This window comes from Aythya marila (genome assembly GCF_965140915.1).
Source record: "Aythya marila genome assembly, chromosome: 1".
In the NCBI taxonomy this organism is placed as follows: domain Eukaryota; kingdom Metazoa; phylum Chordata; class Aves; order Anseriformes; family Anatidae; genus Aythya; species Aythya marila.
The window spans coordinates 158,733,881-158,756,468 of record NC_139042.1 but is presented as its reverse complement, the minus strand read 5'-3'; the positions used below and the strand labels follow the sequence as shown (position 1 = coordinate 158,756,468).

Sequence of the window (22,588 nt, the reverse complement as noted above, 5' to 3'; positions counted from 1 at the left end):
GTGTGATTTTTTTATTTTATTTTTTTGCTATTTTACTAAACTACGGAGCATCTTAATGGGTGACAATTCATTTTTGTAGTTCTGGCCTCCAAGGAGAACAGGTGACTGTACTATGCTGCCATTACTCACTACTTTAAAAATTATGTTGATTCAATGAAAGAAGGAAGGCTACTCTCAATTATAGGGATGGCAAGAAAAGTGACTACTTTTGATTTTCTTTCCCAAACCTTTGCAGAGGTCATGTTCCAAATATGTCACATCTTCTCAACACATAAAGTGATATTCTGGCAGAACAGCTATTGGGTGAAAACATACTTTGATTATGCTCATCCAGAGGCAGCAAGGAAAGAGGTACTGATGTCTTCTAACATTTTGGTAGAGGAGAAAGACAAAATTATACTGGACATTTCAAAGGATGGTTTATTGTGATAGAGAGAAGAAAATATGTCTAGCTAAACTTTGGCTAGGTTCTCAAAAGGTCTTTTCTCATCATGCATATGAAATAGTTGAAGAGGAAAGGGGAAAGTGGAAAAAGATCAATATACCTTTTACCTTTTCATATCCTTTCTCACTGAGGCCAGTTTATTTTTATACTGTTCTGATATAGCAAAATTCTATAGGTCCTTCCTCAGTTTTCTAAATGGTAGTATGACAAAATTCATCTGCAGAAATTCTCTTATCCAGGGACTCTTCATGAAACAAACAAGAATAATCATTTGAGTTATCATGAATAAATATGAACATCAAAATCATTGTTGAATGCATACATGCATACAAAATCATGTTGCAAGCATTGCAATTGTAAGAATAAATTTTCATAGATTCCTTGCAATTACCACTTTACCCACGTTTTGTCCATTTTCTTCTCATTCAGGAAAGAAAGCAGAATGAAAACCTTCATAAATATTTTTATGGGATTTTTTATCTTTGAGACTGTTGGAGCTGTGCCTATCACGGACACTGTAATTTATGATTCTGAGTTCTATGATGTGTCACTTGGAGAGCTGCCTCACCCATTTGTCTATGTTGAAAATGAGCAGTCTGACCAATCAGAGGTAATCATATATATATATATATTTTTTTTTCTATTCTTCCAAAGTGCATAAATGCAGTGGCTACTGATGACTTTTGTTGTCCTTAAAAACATTTATCAGACAAACCTACTCATGAAGTTACTATTGCCATTTGTTAATCAACAGTTAACAAATAACACACTTTAGCAGTACTTTACATACTTTTATAACATACTTTTAACAGTACAAATAACACACTTTAGCCCATTCATAGTTTCTCCAGCCTACAAATGTGAACAAATTATTTTCTGGTTTGTGTGTGTGGTAACCTTTAAGAGAGCAGAAAAAGCTTCCCTCTGATCTCCTTGCTTTGCCACAAATTGTGTTAGAGACTGTCCCTGTGATTTATTTGTCTGGATGAAGGACTGAGGCAGCTGACTTACGACATCCAGGAATTCCCATGAAATGCTGTTTCCTGAGGCTATTTCTCATAATAATAAATATGTTAAATGCATATTTATTTCAGTCTATAAACACCAGTGATTTCTATTTCTATTAGGAAAGTGGGCAAAAGAAAGTAGGAAAGGAAAAGGGAAGGAACTTGAATTGAAAAACAAGAATAGAAGAGAGATTACTGAAGAAAAACCATTGAAATTTTGTTGTACTCTAAGACAGTGGAGCCTCTAAAAGGAAATGACTCAATTTATTGAGTTTAATGCTCTTTTCCCCTCCCAGATTCTTGTATTTCTCTACATTACTAAAAAGCTCAATAAATGCCAATCTCACTCTGCTTCTTAAACATGCGTAAAACGTCCGAGAAAATGATTTATGCACTGTGTGGTTCTGGACTGAGTGGGAAGAGGATGTTCATAATAGAGTGAAAAATATTTCATTTTAATAATAAAAATAAGGGGGGGGGGGGTGTTTGTTTTGTTTTTGTTTTTACAAATAGTATTTTTGTAGTCACTCACGTAACAGTACATAAATTGTGAAAATGTGCTCCTCTGAGTGATTCATCAAGGTGAGTGTTTCATCAATGTGAGCTCAACATTGTGCAGTAGCCTTGAAATCAAAGTATTAAGAGGGCATTTAAGAGTGAACATGTCCCAAAAGAACTGGAAAAATAAAAATCATCTCAAAGGCTGCATTAAGATCAGAACTTCACTCTTCAGGGGAAATATATTTTCTAATCTTAGAAAGACTATGAAGAACTCCAGACCAGAGGAATGATTGTGCCTTTGGTCTGCTTCCCAGTGACATGCAGAATCAAACACATTAATACATCTGGGCTTTCCTCACTGAAACTGTCACCTTTTGTCAATGTATGCTTGTGCTTTAATTTTTTTAGAGACAGTGATTAAGTAAGAGTTCCCAGGCTTTTCTTTCTATTTGAAAATGAACCCTGTCCTATGGATTTTTCAGTAATATATTGAATATTAGGTGTTATTATCCTGTGCTCTCTCTGTGAGATTCTGACACTGAGGGAAGGTATGGCCCGAGTTTCTTGAGGGACAGTATGGCCTAAGTTACTTAGAGAAGGATAGAGATAAGGCAAGTTTTCTGTGGTTCTCTTCCAGTTGAAAGGAAATTCAAGATGATCAATATTACACCCAAAAAGATACATCAGGTCTTATCTAAGGTTGCTTTATTTAGGAAAATACAGAAATGGAACAAGATTAATAAATAAATAAATATTTAATTTATCTTGTAAATTTCTTTTCCTGAGGAGGATTTTCTCCCATTGCTGAGCTTTTTAGCCAGCCTTCTTAAAATTCTTCAAATGAAGGTCATCCATCATAGCAGTAGGAAGGAATGTTACTTTCCAGATGAATGGACCTCCCTGTGAGAGCTTTTTTTTTTTTTTTTCCCAGATCTTTAGCCAAAATCTTTCTTTGCTTACATTCCTTTTAGTATGTACCACCCAAAAGAAGCCTAAGCATTCATAATTTCCCAAAACCCAAAGGAGAATTCAGAGTGGTCAGTGTTGTAGAGATCATGCAGCTTTTATTAATTTTCATGCCAGTGTTTAAAGTGATATTTCAGACACTCTAAACAGTATTGCTCTCACTTATTTTAAACACAATATATTTGATTTCTCGATCATTGTTACAACTTTCCTCCCTATGATCCTGTTACTATAAAGATACAAAAGTCTGGTCCCTATGTGTAGCTCTATGTAAAAAAAATCAGTATTTATGCAAGGTCAGAGTTAATTTTTGTTATGCATAGTTTAAATGATGAGCAATACCACAGAGACCCAGAAAAATAGCAAGCCTTCATTTGCTCCAACTGCTCTGTAGTAACTCTTTAGCATCTGATTTGCATTTTGTTTTAGAGATCTCTGAATCAAGTCTTTAGCTTGCCAAAATAACGGAGAAAGGCTGAAATAACATTTTCTGTCATTGCTAACTGAATTTTAAGATTTTAAATTGAAGACATGCAAACATAAATCATTCTGTATAACAGATTTTTAGACTCACAGAACTGCAAACTTTTCCTAACACATTTTTAAACTCATAACAGAATTGCAAACTTACCAAGCTCATGTCCAACTGGTATGTTTCATAGGAGACATACCAGTGTTTGGACTTCAAATGAGTTCTATGAGCTTCTGTTTATTTCAGAGAAGTGAGACGCCTATGTATCTCAAAGAATTGAACTAAAGTGATGTCATTTACGTCCTTTCCAGAATATTATCCGGTGGGTCCTGTAATCCAACACAAGATGTTCAACCAGCAAAATGAAAGAGGTAGTTAGGAAAGGATTCCTCTCACTCATTCTGTGTGGTTAAAATTATATGTTGCAACCCAACACCACCCTTCAAGATACAGATAAATCATTTTTTTCAGGATATCTATCTTGGTCATCTAACTTTAGATGAACCCTAGGTACCTGTCTCAGGTTGAGCTCTGAAAATTTAAATTAATAAAGTTAGGTGAGAGTGATTTTGGGTTCATGACTTCTTTTATATTTCTGACACACTGAAAGTTTTTTTCTTATGAAATATATATGCCAAAACTAAAGTCTATGTGTATGTATATACACACAGACTTCATTGGCTTGTGAACAGGTATCTGAGCATACTTTATTGAGATAATGGTTGTTTGCATTTTTCCACATGAAATCTGCCTGTGTCTCTTTTGCTCATAAATTTTGCATCAGCTTTAGGGTTTGGAAAAATTATACTTAACAATGTAAATCAGAGGTTCTCTAGCACTGCTTGTCAACATCAGCATGTCTATTTCTTTCAGTCTTATCATTATATACAATATATATACAGGGAACACAATTTTTAGTGCAAAGAGTTTGCAAAGGGAAAGTGCTTGCAGATGGGAATTAGTTAGAAGACTTGTATTGAATCCTGAATCAAAGTTATGCATTGACATCATTATCATGTATTAGATACATCAAATTTAGGCTACGAAATCTGTGGTTTCCAAGTTTCTAGCTTAGTGAGATATGGAAGTCCTAGCCAACACTTTGCAGCCAAAGAGCATTTGTTACCAAGAAAACCTTAGAAACACATCACTTGGAAAGAAAATTTTTATAAAGACTTTAAGGAGAAAAGTATCAACCATATCAACCACAGATAATGAAAAAAAAAAAAAAAAAAAAAAAAAAAAGAGTATAATAAGTAAATAAATAGATCTATATAAATAAATAGATCTATTACCAAGGTCCTGAAGGAGAAAGGGACTGCAAAGGCACATCATCACTGTAAGGTTATGTACAAGCGTTATGTTGGATTTATCTTCTGAAATTGACAGTTACAACTGCATAAATATGAGTTTCTGTTTTGCCCCTTTCCTTCATAGTATTTTTTTAAAATTATTATCAATGAATATTTATATCATGATTGGATCCAGGTATCTGATTAAATAAGAGACTTAAGAGTATCCACTTTTATAAAGTATATGCTATATCTTTGAGGAACACATCATATAGTCTTTTTAAATAATTATGAATTTGTAAAATTAAGGTATAATAAGCTAATAGCAAAGCTTGTAAGGGAATTAAATTTGAAGCTTTATCCAAATATAGGAAATTGTCTACTTTCTGAAAAGTTTTGAATACAGCTCTTACTTTTACTCAGCTGTTTATAACTGATTACATACATGTCTATGGAGATATTTCCACAACAGATAAAATTTTCTGTGGATTAATTATTATGAAATACCTAAGTATTTTGCCATATAGCAAAAGCAAAGAGCAAAAATAACACAAGACAAGAAGGAAGGATTTGAAATATTATAATAATTCCTAAGTTCTACCACAACAGCCCACAAAGAGCTAGTCTCACCTGGTTAGCTACATGAAAAGATATAAATATCTGGTATACTAGCTAAAATATCAAGTACTTAACATTTTAATAACGGACATGCTAATAGTTATCACTAACATGGCTAAACTGAGAAACTGCATCCTTTCTCTTGTCTCAGACTGGGTGAGATTCTCAAAGTAGTTGTCCTGGTCTGAAGACACCTAATTTGGCCAACTTGGAGTCATTACTTAAACATAACTATCACCACATTTGAAATTTCTGTGTGAGAGGTGTCAGCTGAAAGATCACAGTGATATTATACCTTTTACAATAGATGTTTGCTACCTTGATATCTTTGATCACTTAAACATTTTCCCCCAGACATCCAGCCTCATGGCTTCTGGCTTTCTCTACAGCTTGAACCAGCCTCCAGTTTCTGCTTTTCAACTTCCGGTCCCAAATTAATTTTTATTAATAAAAGGGGAAATAGTAGCTGTGGGTAAAACAGTGGCAGCAATTGATGCTGGATATAGAGCTCAGACTACAAGTTCAAGCAGAAGTAGGAAATATATATTTTTAAAAAATGTGCAGAAAAGAAAAAAAAAAAAGGGAAAGAAAAAAAAAAGTTCTCTATTCTCTTTTTGACATTGGTGTCCCTTATTTTTAGAGTTATGTAGCAATAACTATTGCTATCATGTAGAATGTCCCTCTGAATGGCAGGGAATGCATAACTGCTGTGCCTTTCTCCTCAGCACTTTACATATTCTTTACATATTCTTTACAGCATATTCTTGTTCTAAACATGTCACTAAATGATCGTTAGCTGATTTTGCATACAACAGGACATTCTTATATAGATGCACTTGAACAATTAGAAACTTTTATAGATTTGAAGATGCAGCAGCTTGTGAGCATTGCATCTGTATCACTGTGGGTGGGCTACATGCAAGTACCAGTTTGAAGATATTCAGATGAAATGTCTTAGCATTGTAAGCTGTAGGAATGAGAGGAAGCACAAATCTGACACCAGACTTTGGCTCTGATATCTGCTAAAAAGTATGACTGTCTCTATAAGGTCTCCTGTGCAGCCAAAGGAAGATGGACAGGCACTTCAGGAAGTTGGTCCATGATATATGTGGGCTGAACCACACTTTGGTTGTGATTCTCCTTTCACTGTTTACACAGGGAGTTTAAGGAGACAGCTAAATCAGCTAAACCAGACATTTTAATTCTACTTCTGAAGTGGAGAGAATACAATCCTTGTTAATAAAAGCAATCACAGTGCATTTAGGAAAAGCCAGGCCGGTGAATTGAACAAAAGCATGCTCAGCTCCAGCAGTGCCTGATCTTCCTGAAATGCATGAGGCAATGTGCTTGAAATGCTGAACCCTCTCCATGACAGGCAGCTCTGGAAGTCAGGCTGAGGTAGCTTCTCACCACAGGTCCAAGAGTTGACAACATTCCTAGTAGAAACTTCGACTGTCTGAGAGACCTCCTACTTTATTTGTATGTGTTTTGGGTCAGCAGGATCTCCTACGGAAGACTTCATTAAGCAGCTGGGACTAGTTTTCAGATCTTTTGTGCCTTTTAATAGTGCAATGAGTCCTGTTCTGATTTCTAAAACTGGCATTACATTTCCCTGCATTTTTATTTGTCTTGCAAAATTTCAGCACTGTTCCAAAGAATAATGTCTGCTGCAGGTTAGCTTAGGAATCTCATAGCTTTCAAACCAGAAAGGTAAAATAAAATCTAATTTCAAACAGTGTTGGAAAGAAAGTTTGACAATTCATACTAATGGAAATCCAGATTACTTCCATTTATAAATTTCTGCCTTCTCAGACAACAGAGTTGGTAAGTAAAATCCCTGTACTAATGCTGTGCAGCATGAATATTTTACTCACTTAAAATCAGACATAGCATAGCTACACTTGCTACTGATACAAGAAGTTTTAGGATACTCTGTGGTTAAAATGATAATAAGGTTACTTTTCCTTCTAAGATTAATTAAAAGAGCCTGAGAGACTACCTACATTTTCCAGGACAAAAGCCATAGGTATAAATTTCTATATAACTGGGTTACAAGTGCAGAGCTCTATAACTTAGTTATTGACTTTTCTGAACAAAGTATGAATAGAAATGCATGTGTGTATGTGCATATGTGCATGTAAACCTCACTAGACAACAAAAATACTTTTTTTTTTTTTTTTTTTTTTAAATAAAAGGGAAAAAAGAAAAGGTTAAGGGTTTAAAAGAATGGCCTGCATTGATAATGAAAGATATTGTACCAGACTATACCAGTTCCAGAACCCTGTTACAAGCAGCAAAACTGAGAATGTGTTTTTTATAGCGAGACTGAAGGTCCTGCACTCTGATAACACTGCAGTACAGACAACCTCCCAGTGAAGACCAGCAGTAGGCAGGAAATAACGTCTTAGAATATAACATACTATTCTTTTCCATGTTAGCCATCACGAAAACACATTAAAAATGAGGAAAACAGGCAGTCTGCAGCAACCTGGCATAAGATTCTTTGGTGGTCTCACATCCAAGATGATAAGGTAAAAGACTGCCCCATAACAGTTGACTCTTAAAGGAGTCACAAAGGTTAGTTTTCAATGCTGGTCAAGAAGAACATTGGCATGATGAGGAATCAATAGCTTGTGTCCCTTGTTTTCTGTGTGGAACAAAGTGACCCTGGCCAGACCACTCAGCATAACCATATAACCATGCAAGTGATTAAAATCTGAGGGAATGAATGTGAGCAAGTAAAATCCATTTACTTAGAAATTTTGTAAACAAATGTCCCCTTCCCTGGATCTCACACAGATTTCTGTTACAATAATTTCCCCAACCTAACTGTTATCTCTGAAGTTCTGTAAGAGAAAATGATAATTTATCTGAGCTGCAGAATTTGCAACCTAAATAGTTATCACAGCAAAATCTCACAGATTTATCTTTAATATAGAACAACATAAGAAAAGAAGGCCTTAAATGGAAAATTCATAAAGAAACAATTATGAGCTATTTTTGGAAAGAAAAACAAACCAATAACCTCTTCCATAATTAAGGCATTTTCTTGTAAGCATTTGGTAGTTTCAGTGGGGGAACTAGTTCCTTTTGGTGGACCAATGTGTGGTACAACAGTCCCTTCAAGGCTATAATGTCCTTTTTAAGCTAGGAACTTCAATTTGTGCTTTTAAGCATATTTTCTGCAGTTAAAACTAAAGCACTGAAACAGGACAAACTTCAGATTCTCCAGTGGGTTTAAGCTTATTACATGCAATACATCAACTTTGATCTTAAAAAAAATTATCAAAATCTTTCATAGGCATAAAACGATAGACAAAACTTCAGAAGTAAAATGTGGTAACTGATGGCTTACAGCCTTGCTGTCTGCCTCATTAAATCTCTATAATCTTCTTTATTTTGGTACATTGTGGATTTGGATTATATGGATCCACAGTTCTCATATAGCTTACTCATCTACATTTCCACTCTGTTCCAAACCTTCTGACTAATACTACACAGACTATTACCCCTGCCCTGAAATGTTATCATATAATTCAGCCTTCTAAGCCTTTTCTAATCTTTAAAGCTTTACATTTTTTCTCACCTCGTCCTTACACAAAGGCGTACCTACAGAACCTATCCCAAAATAAGTATCTGTGATTGGTGGCTGTAGCTCCTCTTCAAAGTTTTTTTCTCTGCAGACTGTGAAAGGAAGCTAGCTCAGACAAGATATCTATCTCATGGATGACTGGTTACATGAGTTAACTTTTACCAATTGTATTTTATTACTCATTGGTATTTTCAGATCCTTTTTTGCTTTTGATTTTTCATAATTTCCTGATCTGAAAGTGCCTATAAGTTGGCCATCTACTTTAAGCAGTTTCATTTGCAAATGTAGCCACATTCAATAAATATAGGAGGAAAAGGTGATATCTTAGTAAAGATATAACTTTGATATCTTAGTAAAGATATAACTTTGCTGATAGCATACTTTGTACCTAATATTCTGTACTGGTATTCACTAAATCCACTAAATCTCTTGATGGATTCCAAAGGCAGGGTAGGATAAAAATGTACCACATAGTTAGATGGCTAAAAGCAGGTGAAGTGATTGTTTTCAGTTTTCTTGTGGCATGTGTTATATCTATCTTAGAAGGATAATTATGATTTGAAGGCTTTCACATACTGACAAAGAGAAACATCCTTTAATTCTCTAGAATATTCTTCCTGTTTTGTGATTCTTCAGAAGATATATTATTTAGAGTAGCAAAGGAAAGACAAAACAAAACAAAACAAAATAAAACAACAACAACAACAGCAAAAAAGGAGAATAATTCCATTAAATGCTCTATAAATGTTTCTCTTTCTAATTTTTTTCATAAAGTGTATGCTGCCAAAAACAAACAAACATCTGGAAGACAAAGGACCATTCTGTACAATATATAGTTGATGAAACATCTTTGTCTTGTTACAATCTTGCGTGATTTATCAAATATGTAAAAGATAGAAAACTGCATGAATCAGATGACCAATAATAGGAAACAGACTTTTAGCTCTAGGTTACTGGTTCAAGTTCAACCTATATAGACCAAGAAAATATTGCTCATGTGCTTGGATTGGTTAACACATATATACTAGCAAACTCCTGTTCTGTTACCAGTGTAAAAATGGCAACGTCATTAAATTCCCTGTAATAGTTGGTATTTTTATGACAGTCACAACAAATGCAGGAGACTGAATAGATGTAATTTTTAACTGCTCAGAATAGTACATCTAGAAGTGTGGTGAGACTTTCATCTGTGCATCTCCAAAATGAGATAATGTCCTATAAGGAAAGAGTGTGAGAGAACAATCCAGAAACAGAATTACTAGAAGTTAATATCTCTGCCTATCCAACAGCTACAGTGACTAACCTACTAAGCAGCAAAAGTCAGAGAAAGCATAAAGTAAATTACAAATTCTAAGCTAGTATGTTCCATAAAGTAAACCCTCACATATTTAGAGAAGTGTCAGTCAGTGTAGATGACCCAAATCCCATGACAAGTGAAAGGAACATTTTCTTACATCTATAGGCTATTTGTGAATTCTTTTTTGAAAAGCTTGCTGTCCAGAATGGTGTTTTCAGCTGAACAGCCACAAAAGACGTATACAAAGCTGTTTAGTAGGTCTGAAAATGTATGGATTGTGTTCAGGGCAGAGTCTTAACCGACTTCCCTAGAACTGGTGAAGAAGTAGAGAGCATATGCAAGCACTTTATTGCAGTATGAGCCTGGGTCAATAAAAGTCTGGAATGTATCTCTCCCTCTAGGCTTTCTCCATTCAGAGACCATCTGCCCCATTTCCTTTGTTCCCGAAGTCTTCTTTTGATTTGTCCCCAAGTCCATTCCTGGTTAAGCTGTCTTACTGTCAGTGATACAGATTGGAACATTCTGTCTGTGCAAAGCAACAAGGTACAACCTACTCTTATTTACACTGACAGGTCATAGTTCAGTTGAAGTTCATCTTGCTCACTTGATGACGATGCATTTTACAAAATTATGATCCTAATATCTATATTAGGGCATACTTATACGTAAATTTGGCTTATTGGAATATAAGTAAAGAATTTACAGAGACACTAATGTTTTTTCAGTCCAAATCTAACTGATACAGGTGTAATATAGCAAAAGCTTTGTTCATGCTTGTAACCCAGACCTAGTGTCTCATGTGTGTTAGTTCCTTTAGCTTGTACAGCCTAATTTAAAAAATCCTAAGGAGCTGCCCAGTTTGGAAGCAATCTACATCTGTCTTTACAACTAGAATTTATGAGCACTAGTGTGAGCGATTTAACAACCAGTTCCCCACTGGACAGCAAAGCCAGCAGTAAGCAGGGGCTGGTCTAGAAAACTGAGAGGTTTGGTCAGGTGAAAAACTTAGATTTCAATAGCTTTATGGCACTATTGTGCTAGAAAGCTGCAGTGAAGAAAAATCTTTTATAAAAATTAATGTTATGCTTCAATGCTTTTGTACATCAGAGAAAGATGTTGTGATAAAAATCCTATAACTGCAGCAGAGGGGTGCAACACTCACAGGAGTGGATGCATTAACTAACTTTTAAACAACACCTCAGATGTTCAAAGCACTATAAGGACATTAATTAATTGTCCTAGATTTTAAAATTCTCAATGGAAAGCCTAGAGAAATCAAGATATAGCAGTACAGTAATGTGCAAAGGTTGCACAACTGTGCTGCATTTTCAGTGGCCGGGTCCTAACAGGAAACTGCTCTGCTTCTTTGCAAATGTAGGCCCCTCTGCAACAAGCCTGCCAAGTCTGCAATGCTCTTTTTATTAGTTGATATAACACAAGAAAATTGCTACATTTTTATCCTGAAGTCATCATAAAGCAAAATCAACAGAACGTGGCTTCAAAATTAGAATTAACACAATAAACATAACTAATTACACTAATAGAATGAACGATTTGAAACAAAAAATTGTTTCTTGTCCCATGAGGGGATCTGCCAAATTTATAGACTTTTTCCAAATCAAGATTTTATCCAACATTTTTACATATATGCTTAATTCTTCCTCCTACCGAATGCATCAACAGATGAATGAAGATAACCACAGACTTCAGTTATTCAGATTGAGAAAAGACAGAATACTGACAAAGTACTAACAACATACTAGCAACTACTGTGGGCACTTTGTGAATTCTTGGATAATATTTTAAAAGTATGTTAGTGTTTTGTTTTTGTTTGTTTGTTTGCTTGTTTGTTGTGCAAATCCCGTACAACTACATTGCATTTGGATTTATGCTGGTACAATTTACAATTTTATGGCCAAAGGTCTTTTTTTTTTTTTTTTTTTTTTATGCTGTACAGCAAATTTCCATTTGTCATCACACAGGACATATCCAGTTTTATTTATAAATGATTTGTTCAAATAAAAGTGGGAAAAAATTTTAGTACATGTTCTTATTTAAGAACTATATGCAGTTTGCATTCATGTGTGTATACAACAAAACGTTTAACAATTGAGATAAAAATCATGACAAAAATCATAAGCATGTTAGAGTTTCATGTACTGTTTACACAACACCAGAATTCACTGTAGCTGACGGATAAAATGCAGCTTGAGTACTAAACTTCAGAATTTATGTGACCTCTAGTGGCAGTTTATGAATAACTGGAAGAGAGCTGTCAGTGAACATAAACAGTAACATTTCTTTCTTAATTTTTCCCAGGCAGAGATTGGTACAGCATTACCTTCTATAAATCAGGAGAGTTATTCTTCTGCACCATTGACAGAAGAACCTGAAGAAGAAGCATCAATGCCAAAATTAATTGATGTGTCTTCAGCACAAGGGTCTGGGGTTCTTGGGCCCCAAATTCAAGACGGTTAGTCAGAAAGAGAAACAAACATTGCATGCACAGCTTTGCTTTTGAGTGTGCCCACTTCACCTGCTTATGGATGTCTACCTCTCTTATTGAAAGGGAGATAAATAATTTCTGTACCTCTGTTACTAAACAGAGGTATATTATGGCCTATCTTGAAGTCAGATATATGCCTAGTCAAAATGTTACCACCCTATTTCACTATTAAAATGGCTGTGCATTGATTAAGATTTTTTTTTAAAATATATTTTTCATAAAAAAAAAAAAAAGTGAATTGGCAAACGTTACCAGTATTTATTTATTGACAAATTTCAACATAATTACCAACTATGTTCATTTTATGATGACTTGTTACACATTTTTGATAAATCGAAGAATCATAGAATATCTTCTGTTGGAAGGGACCCACAAGGATCATTGAATCCAACTCTTGGCTCCACGCAGAACCACATAAAAATCAGACCACATCTCTGAGAGCATTGTCACTTCTTGAATTCTGGCAGGCTCAGTGCTGTGATCACTTCCCTGGGGATCCTGTCCCAGTGCCCAACCACCCTCTAGGTGCAGAACCTTTCCCCAACACCCAGCCTGACCCTCCCCTGTCCCAGTTCCATGTCATTCCCTTGGGTCTTGTTGCTGTCCCCACAGAGCAGAGCTCAGCGCCTGCCCCTTCGCTCCCCTCATGAGGGAGCTGCAGGCCGCCATGAGGCCTACCCTCAGTGTCCTCCTCTATAGGTTAATGAACCAAGTGACTTCAGCCACTCCTCATATGTCTTCACTCTTCAACATTTTTGAAGCCCTCCTTTGGACACTCCCTAATAGTTTTATACATTTCTTACATTACAATAGTTTTATGCATTTCTTACATTGTGGCACCCAAAACTGCACACAGCACTCGAGGTGAAGCCACATCAACACAAAGCAGAGCAGGATAATCACCTCCCTCAACTGGCTAGCAATGTCACGATTGATATACCACAGGATATGGTTGTCCCTTTTGGCTTCCAGGATACACTGTTGACTCGTATTCAACTTGCTGTCAACCAAAACTCCCAGATCCCTTTCCACAGGGCTGTTCTCTGTCCCCTAGTCTGTACATACAGCCAGGGTTGCTCTGTCCCAGGTGCAGAATCTGGCACTTGTTCTTGTTAAACTTCATATTGTTGCTGATTGCCTAGCTCTCTAATTTCTCAACATCTCCCTGCAAGGCTTCTCTACTCTCCAGGGAGTCAACAGCTACTCAAAATTTAGTGGCATATGTTTTTATACAAAATATAATTAAAAAGTTAAAGAATTTTTGACCATGAAAACTATAAACTTAAGAGAACAGTTTAGAAATTTCCAGTGAAGCTAATTTTCTGATCTTCTGAGTAGGTCTAGACAAAGAAGAGCTTTACACATCTCACTGAGGAATTTAAATTATAAAACAATCTGTCTCTCTCCCACACCTGCATTGTGATGCTAATAATTGGGATTTGTTAGCAGCTACTCTAAACTCGTAGTTGATGAGTACTAGAGTTATTCACTCCTGTGATTAGTCTGTATTGCATGGTGATCAACACAAAAACAATACAGATAACACATAATTCCTAAACACTTTTACTATGCTTAAAGTATAACTTTGTACCATAGAAGATAACTGAAAATAAAATGGAGTTCATGCTTCCAAAATAATTGTGTGTTCAATGAGGAAATATGAATCATTCCTAAGTCTGTTTTTTATACGTATTTCTAGTGAGCACTGACCAGACAAACAAAATTATACTGATGTCAAAACAAATAAAAATGGAAATGAGAATTTCCCAGGAGGGTACTGAAAAACCCACACAATTTCCTTCAAATTTCAAAACTGTAGGATGTTACACAACATTTCAAGTAAATATTGCATATTATGAGTCAACCTTTTTGAGCACTGAATGCAAACCAACTAATGCATCAACCGAAGCTATGCATGGGAGGCTAGAGGCTGTAACATATCAAATCAGATTATTTTGTGTTTTTACTTTTTTAGCAACCTATTTTCCTACCAGATGTTGTTGCTGTTCTTGGCTTCATACTGGATAGAAGACTACAGTGCTCAGGAACAGCAAGACAATTTAATTTTTCTTTTTGGCATAATTTTGAATCCTCCCCATATCCATGTCCTTTTTCAGCTTATGTCATCCAGTGACAAGTATTACCCCTTTAGGATAAAAAAGGGGACACAAGAAGGAATTTTCTTCCTGTACTCTGTTATGATTTGAAAAAATAAATAAATAAATAAAATTCAGCCATACTAAACTTTATATTTATCATTGTTGGAATGGTTCAAGGTGTGAGAATTTATTTTCTCCCTGTGTGAGGTTTATTCCTGTAGCCAATTTACATTGTCCTGTGGAGGCAGTAAGGGAAAGTACATAAAGAGTCTCATCTTTCCAGAAATATTTTCCCTGGATGCCCAAGTAAAGATTCTCAAACAAAAGAGTATTCTGGTCTTAAATTCTTTAATCTTGCCTGAAAAGACACCACATATATAGCCTGCCTTTCAGCTAGTTACTGCTTATTGTTGTTAAATGACACATATTATTAAAGCAAATCTTCTATGTAGCCACAACTGAGCTGGAGAAAAAAAACTCTTCTGAAACAAAAACATTTTCATACTCATTAATTATGCTACTATTTTTTAACTAATCAGAACAAACATCCATCTGCTACAAGGAGGGGAAAAACTTTAAACAGGAGTATTTCTATGGCAGTAAAAGATGAGAAACAGATACACTAATTTACACCATAAAAAAAATAAATATATATTAAAAATGCAACACTTATTTCAACTAGCAACTTTTTCTACTCATAATGGCTTTCAGACAATCCAGTCAATGTTAAAATTCTCACTAAATATGAACAGTATTATCAGGAAAAACTTCTGACTACACTGCCTTCATACAGGTCTATGATTAAGATGAAATGGCCTGCTTTTTTAATTTTTATGAACTTCTGGTGATAACAAAATGTTTCGTTAACACAGTCTTCAAGCTACCTTAACTCAGACTGATAGAAAGATATTTCTTCCTGATGTTAATTTTCTGAATCAGAAAACATAAATAAAAAGCATGAAGAAGAAACTGAAGTTTTTCTCCATAATTCTGTAGGAAAATATTAATTTCCATACAAATTACTTATAAGTACTATTTACAGAACCAATTTCAGTCAATACCTGTTATTTCTCCACCTAGATGGAAGTAAATTCTTGCCGTATTATGGGGAAATTGAACTTTGGCTGGCTGCTGTGACCTAATATTCTATTATTATACTCTGAGAAACACAGCATCAGAAGAAGAAAGCTAAGACTTAAAACACCTTCTAATAGGCAATTAATAATAATAATAATAATAATAATAATAATAATAATAATAATAATAATAATAAAAGTGATTACTTTTAAGAGAGAATTTAAACACTTTGTTGCATTTATATGTTGTGGTGATCAGGACAGAATAAGAATTTATCATCAATAAAATCCTTTAAGTACTTAGGTGAACATTTCATGGGCAGCCTGCTCTGTGGAACCTGCTTTGGCAAGGGGGTTGGACCTGATGATCTTTTGAGGTCCCTTCCAACCCCTACAGTTCTGTGATTCTGTGATTCTGTGATTCTGTGATTCTGTGATTCTGTGATTCTGTGATTCATTGCATTAATTTACATATCATTTTGTACATTTTCTTGTAACAAACTGTTTTCTTCTAAATTCTTTCATAGGCCTTCCCACATGCCTTTTGTGTACATGTTTAGGGACAACAGTCTATTGTGATGATCACGAGCTTGATGCTGTTCCACCATTGCCTAAGAAAACAATGTATTTCTACTCACGCTACAATCGAATCAAGAAGATCAACAAAAATGACTTTGCTAACTTAAGTATGGATAACAGTAATGTTCCAATTAGCCTTAATTTCTATAATTTTTTGCTCATACAGATCTAAACCATAATGATTCATTTTACACTATGTTTGATGCTACTAAGACTACACACATAAATGAACATTTGGAAAAGTGCTTTGCTTTGCCTAGAGATCAGTATTTCAAATACAGGTTCTCTGTCAAAATTCTGAATTAGTAGAAATAATAAAGTTCATCAATGTTTTTGCTATTAGTTGTTAACTTCAGATGGGCAGAAAAAACAACCCTTATGGAATATTTGCACTATATCAGAAAGTACTTTTTTTTTTTTTCTAAATAAGATAGATATATGTACTCCCAGATAGATGTACATTCAAATATTATCAAAGTATCTGTGTGAAAGGGATTTTATTTTTAAATAAATATATATTCATATGTTCCCTCCATCAATATCTAGAAAATTCTTCAGTAAATGAAACTTGCTAATAGAAAATCTTTTGTGGCCTAAACTATCCAAAATTAGTGATATTTTATTTTCATGTTTCTTTTTTTGAGATATCTTAAAGATACCTGATTTATTTTTATTTATTTTTCAGAAAATATTAAGAATATCCTGACTTAATATAGTCAGGACCTGCTATACCCTCACCAGTCTGAATATCAAAATATTTTGTCTATTTTGTGTTTCTGACCTAACTTATATAATGTGTTTATATAACGAGAAGGGACACAATTACCATATATAAATAAAACATGGGGAATAAACACTAAGAGAGAAAAGTAATTTAAGTCAAAATATACAGCTGGAAAAAGAACAAAATAGAGAAAAAAAATAATAATTAAAAATGATGAAAAATGTTCTGGATGAAAATCACAATTAAGCCATAGATTAATGGTCTTAAAACTAATGTATATTAATGCACTGATTATATATATATATATATATATATATATATATGTTTTTCTGTTTTACCAAAAGTAAACTTAATTTTCTTGTATTTTTTCCATTGGAAAAAGTTTAAAGTTTGAGTGTATTTCAGAAAACATTCAATGTGTACAACTTCTTACTTTACATTCTGGTAGGAAAATATTGAAACTAGAAAGCATGCAGAACTATATGTTCATTTCTCTTTAAATGTTTGTGTTTTTTTTTTGTTTTTTTTTTTTTTTGTTTTGTTTTTTTTTTTTTTTCCCCAAAGGATAACCATTTAAAAGTTTTCAAGAACACACATATATTTTAAAATTATTGATTTCAAAATCCTTCACTGAAAGACACTGTGTACAATGACACAGACAATTTTAAACAAGATGAGGGAGATGTTGATCCCCTTCCTTCAGAGAACCATTTGAATGTGTATCATTGCAATATATAAAGAGAAAAGGTTATCACATAGTCAGGAATTAGTCTGATTCAAGACTCTTCACTTGTAATTTAAATTACCTGTTTGCCTTTTCTTTTTCGAAACTTTCAAGCAATACATTTTGAAATTATTGTTGCATCTTCTTTCTCTACCAGACAATTTAAAGAGGATTGATTTGACTGCAAACTTTATATCAGAGATCCATGAAGATGCCTTCCGGAGACTTCCCCAACTTGAGGAACTGGTGCTCTGTGACAATAGGATAAGGCAACTTCCTGAGTTACCAGCTACCCTGACATTCATTGACATTAGTAACAACAGGCTTGGCCGCAATGGAATACGTAATGAGGCATTTAAAGTAAGTCTAGGTTTTATGGGAAAATCTTTTCTTCCTTTCTCCAAACTAAAATAGGATGTATTCCAAAAAGCATCCAAAGTGTTCCTTTTACAGTGGTAAATCTGTTAAGATTATAGGCATCATGACCTTGCTGGTTGTCAGGCAAGCAATAAAGATAGAACAAGGTGAATGAGCCTTATCAACTGGACATGAAAACCTTATTTCTTATTGTTTTACAAAGATCCACACAAGATGTGACAGCATGCTATGTTTGTTATCTATCAACCATCTACCCACATTACTAATACTTAGGGAGAACAGACTGGAATGTTGTTTTATCTCCTCTTGCAAGCAGGCAAGAGGGAAGGGCAAAGCTATGGATGCCACTGCTCCAAACTTACCTATCTACTTATCTATCTTGTATCTACATGTTAACTTATTAGAGTATTTATTACTTCCATGTACATACTTTCTTCACACCTTGAAAAGAAGGGAAATTGGAACCTTGGAATGATCATCCTTTGACAAGAATTTTGGTGGGCTGATGTAGTGCCCCTACTTGCATGTGAAATCTGAAGTTTTTAGTCTGTGTTGGAAATACCAAATATAATACAGACTAGCTTCACATGCCAGAAATCTACTTGTGGAATATTCATTTGTCTCTAAGAAGCTAGTTTTAACCAGACATCTCAATGCCTCCTTTGGAGGACAGCTTCTAAATGTAGCAACCAAGAGCACTTACTGAATTAAATATTTTCTCCTAGTCCAACATAAGGAAAGTATTGGGAATAGGAATGATGAGCAAATATTAGTCCCTGGAATTGAGACTGTGGCCTAGCAGATTTTCTTCTCACTCTGCATGTGGGGTCCTAGCATTTATCTTTCACATTTACCAAGCACCTTTACCCTGATATCTTAAAGAACTGTGTCAAAAGGAATTAAACTCCAATACTGAACTTAAAGAAGTAATTAGGTACTGTAACTCATGTGCAAAATGGGGCAAAATGAGAGCATTCTATTGAGCTTTATTGGCTACCAAGACAACTTTATAACTTACTATTATAGTTACCAGATAAAGCTGCTTCTTCCACTAAGCTGTGTGAAGAAAAAAAAAAAATCAAGTGGAATGAGAATTTTATTTTTAGCTTAAGCATTTTTTACGCATTTATATTTTTCTTTAACACCAATAAGCTTCTGCAAAATTGAATAAGCTTATCACAAAAGCAAGAAAACAGAATAGGAAGCCTTTCTGCATAATGACTGGGAGAAGTGGTATTTTGACGCTAGAACAACATCACTGAAATGAAGTCTCTAATTAAAGACATTTCAAAGACATTTTTCCTTTATTTTATCCAAACAGCTTATCTTTAACAATAATAGCTCTCAGCCTGTACAAAAGGAAGTCTTTGACTGTCTTCGAATTTATCTCTTTTCATCCATATCACGCTGAAACAAAAGGAGTTCATATCTAATGGTGCTAATTGTGGTGATAGACTTAAAAATTACATGCTAATGATTTTCAGAAGTGTCTAACATTTTCCTCTGCCTTTATTCTTCATCTTCCAGGATCTGCATGAACTGCAGCATCTTTACATCACTGACAATAGTTTGGATCATATTCCATTGCCACTTCCTGAAAGTCTCCAAGCACTTCATCTTCAGGTAGGCTACAAAAGTCAAATGTAGTGGTTCCATGCATCATGTTAGCAAGTAAAACTGGAGTTTTAAGTATTATTATTATTATTATTATTATTATTATTATTATTATTATTATTATTATTATTATTTGTTTGTTTGGTTTTTATTCTATTTACCCAAAAGTATATGTACTTGAACTAAAAAAACTTTTGAAAACATAAAAATAATAACTTTATCAAAGTTTGGTTTAAGGAGTCAAGAGAAAAATTGGTCTAAACTAGTAAAAGAGACAGAAATCCCTCAGACTGCTCTTGGAAATCTTTTTTTGTAAGAATGGAATGCTTTTTATTCCTAAAGGAAGTTACATACTGTTTGTATCTACACATGGTATATTTCATTCTCTTAATAAAGGTCATTCACAGATTATATCATTATTTCAGTCCTTCATTTTCCAAACTCTTTCATTTGACTATGTTGGAATATCTCATTCACCATCCTTCTGTATTTTTAATTTTTGTATTTGATATTATTTGTACCTTTGTTTCTGCCTTCTTCCTTTTAACACTTTCATCTCTGCTTCTTTCTCTTTATTTCCTCTTGTACCAATGACCAATTTTGTTTATCAGATATATTTATTTTTATTCTAGAAAGCTTTGGATACATGTCCTGCTTTACCATAAGTAATTTGACTTCTATCTTTCAATAAGTAGATCTGAAGAAATATTCTGCCTGTTAGCTGACTATTGTTTTCACCTTCACATGCCAGTAAATTAAATATTCTGAGCTATCTGTTATCTGAGTTATCTGTCCAAAGCTAGTGAGCTGCATTCTTTTCACACCAGTTTCTGACTAGAAAAGTAATATAGAAAGGAAGAATTTTCAGCTTGTCCTCATTTTAAAGGTGACTTTTTTTAGTCACAATTTCCAGAAAATCTTGGATTCTAGCAATTTGTTGTTGAAAATGGTTCACTTAAAGAGATGATGTTCAGTGAAGAAAAGGTATATAAGACGAACTCACAACAAAGGAATAAAACCTAAAGGATTCATTTTTCCCTGTATGTGGGTTAAGCTAATGTGAGAGGGCCTGAGGGAAAGTAAGTTGTCACAGATCAAACTCCAGATTTGTGCCTTTACAAGCAGAGGCACATCAAGATGGTAATTATGGTTCTGTGATTTTTGAACTGTCCTGTGCTGTTTCCAAGTTGCATTAATAAGGTGGTTCATTATGATTCTTGAAATTAAAATGCTCTATTCTACCATTAAAAAACTGTCTTTGCTACATGATTTGAGTTATGAGTTTTGAAACTTTGCACTGGCCAAGGGATTTTACCATCTCTTGTGACATTTCTCGGCTGCCGACACAATTCTGGATTCAAATCTCTCTCTGGGCACTGCAAATACATCTATAACTTTTTATTCAAAGATTAAAAGTGTATTTTCAAGCAACTATTCTGATAGATATTTGGCTTTTCTTTTTTAGAACAACAACATTCAAGAGATGCATGAAGATACTTTCTGCAAAATGAAAGATTTTACTTATGTACGTAGGGCTCTTGAAGACATCAGACTAGATGGTAATCCCATTAACCTGAGCAAAACACCTTATGCATATATGTGCCTACCCCGTTTGCCTGTTGGTAACCTCATCTAAACTGTGACAGAAAGTAATACTTACATATGTTACAAGACTTTTTAAGACAAGTGATTAACTCACTGCTACACTAAGCAAGATAATTTTTTTACTTTTTTTTTTTTTTTTTTTTCCCAAACCTCATTAATTTTGGAAATATTTCTAATAATAATGAAATTGATTAATAAGGTACAAAGGATAATATGGAATGTTAAAAGACAAATCTATTATCTACTTAACTGCAATTTGTATAGTAATATCAAGAAAAGTATTTTAGTAAAAAGTGTGATGAAAACAATAAATGATCAATGTAAATGCAAAATTTTATGCTAAGTTTTAAAGTTAAATAATTTTATATGTTAAACCTGTAACATAGAAAACAAAGAATTAAAAAGAAAATATACGTACACAATTGAATATTTATCCCCATTTCATTTAAAGCAATATTTATTCCCATGGAGACACCCATATTTTTCTCCTTTATTACACCGTACATTCTAGAAAGCTTTGAATAAATGTCCTGCAATAGAGACACCCATATTTTTCTGCTTTCTTACCTGAAACATCCCTTCATTTTGAAAGAGTAAAAACAGTATTCCAAAAGGCATATTTTCTTTAGAAAACATCTTTCTTTTCATTAGTAATGAAATGTAGAGATTTAGTTTGTGTCAGGTTACAGAAAAAGTATATTAAATAGTTATTGTCTGCAGAAATAATTTGTCTTTATAAAGCTGATAAGGTCTGATGCTGTCTTCTTTATCTTTGATAAACTGACTTATCAGTTTATCTAGCAAATAAAAATCTCACATTAAATGGCTTATTTGAGAAATACTGAGCTTTATTCTGCATGGAAAGTGGGGAATAAATAAATAAATAAAAGGCCCTTGATGACCTACAGTCACACAAAATATTGCAGCTGAATGTATTAAGGACCAGAATTCAGAAACACAAGTCATAATGGAAGCAAATATACTTGAAGAGCCATGGATTGGTTTCCAATTATTACTGAGCTTCTCTGCTTTGCTGTTTGAAAGCACTACTAGTTAAAGTTTAGGAAATTCTCTTCCTTTGGATAGTCTGAAC

General features: G+C 34.1%; 1 protein-coding gene across 1 annotated transcript; it reads left to right on the top strand.

The window, feature by feature from the left end:
• Positions 1 to 887: 887 nt before the first annotated feature.
• On the top strand, positions 888 to 21,526 carry EPYC (epiphycan; the record flags this gene model as incomplete). The annotated part of the gene is made up of 6 exons (XM_082753147.1): positions 888 to 1,055; positions 12,510 to 12,663; positions 16,399 to 16,557; positions 18,056 to 18,258; positions 19,804 to 19,899; positions 21,356 to 21,526. The coding sequence occupies 6 exons, from the start codon at positions 888 to 890 to the stop codon at positions 21,524 to 21,526; spliced, it is 951 nt and encodes a 316-aa protein (XP_082609273.1).
• Positions 21,527 to 22,588: the final 1,062 nt, after the last annotated feature.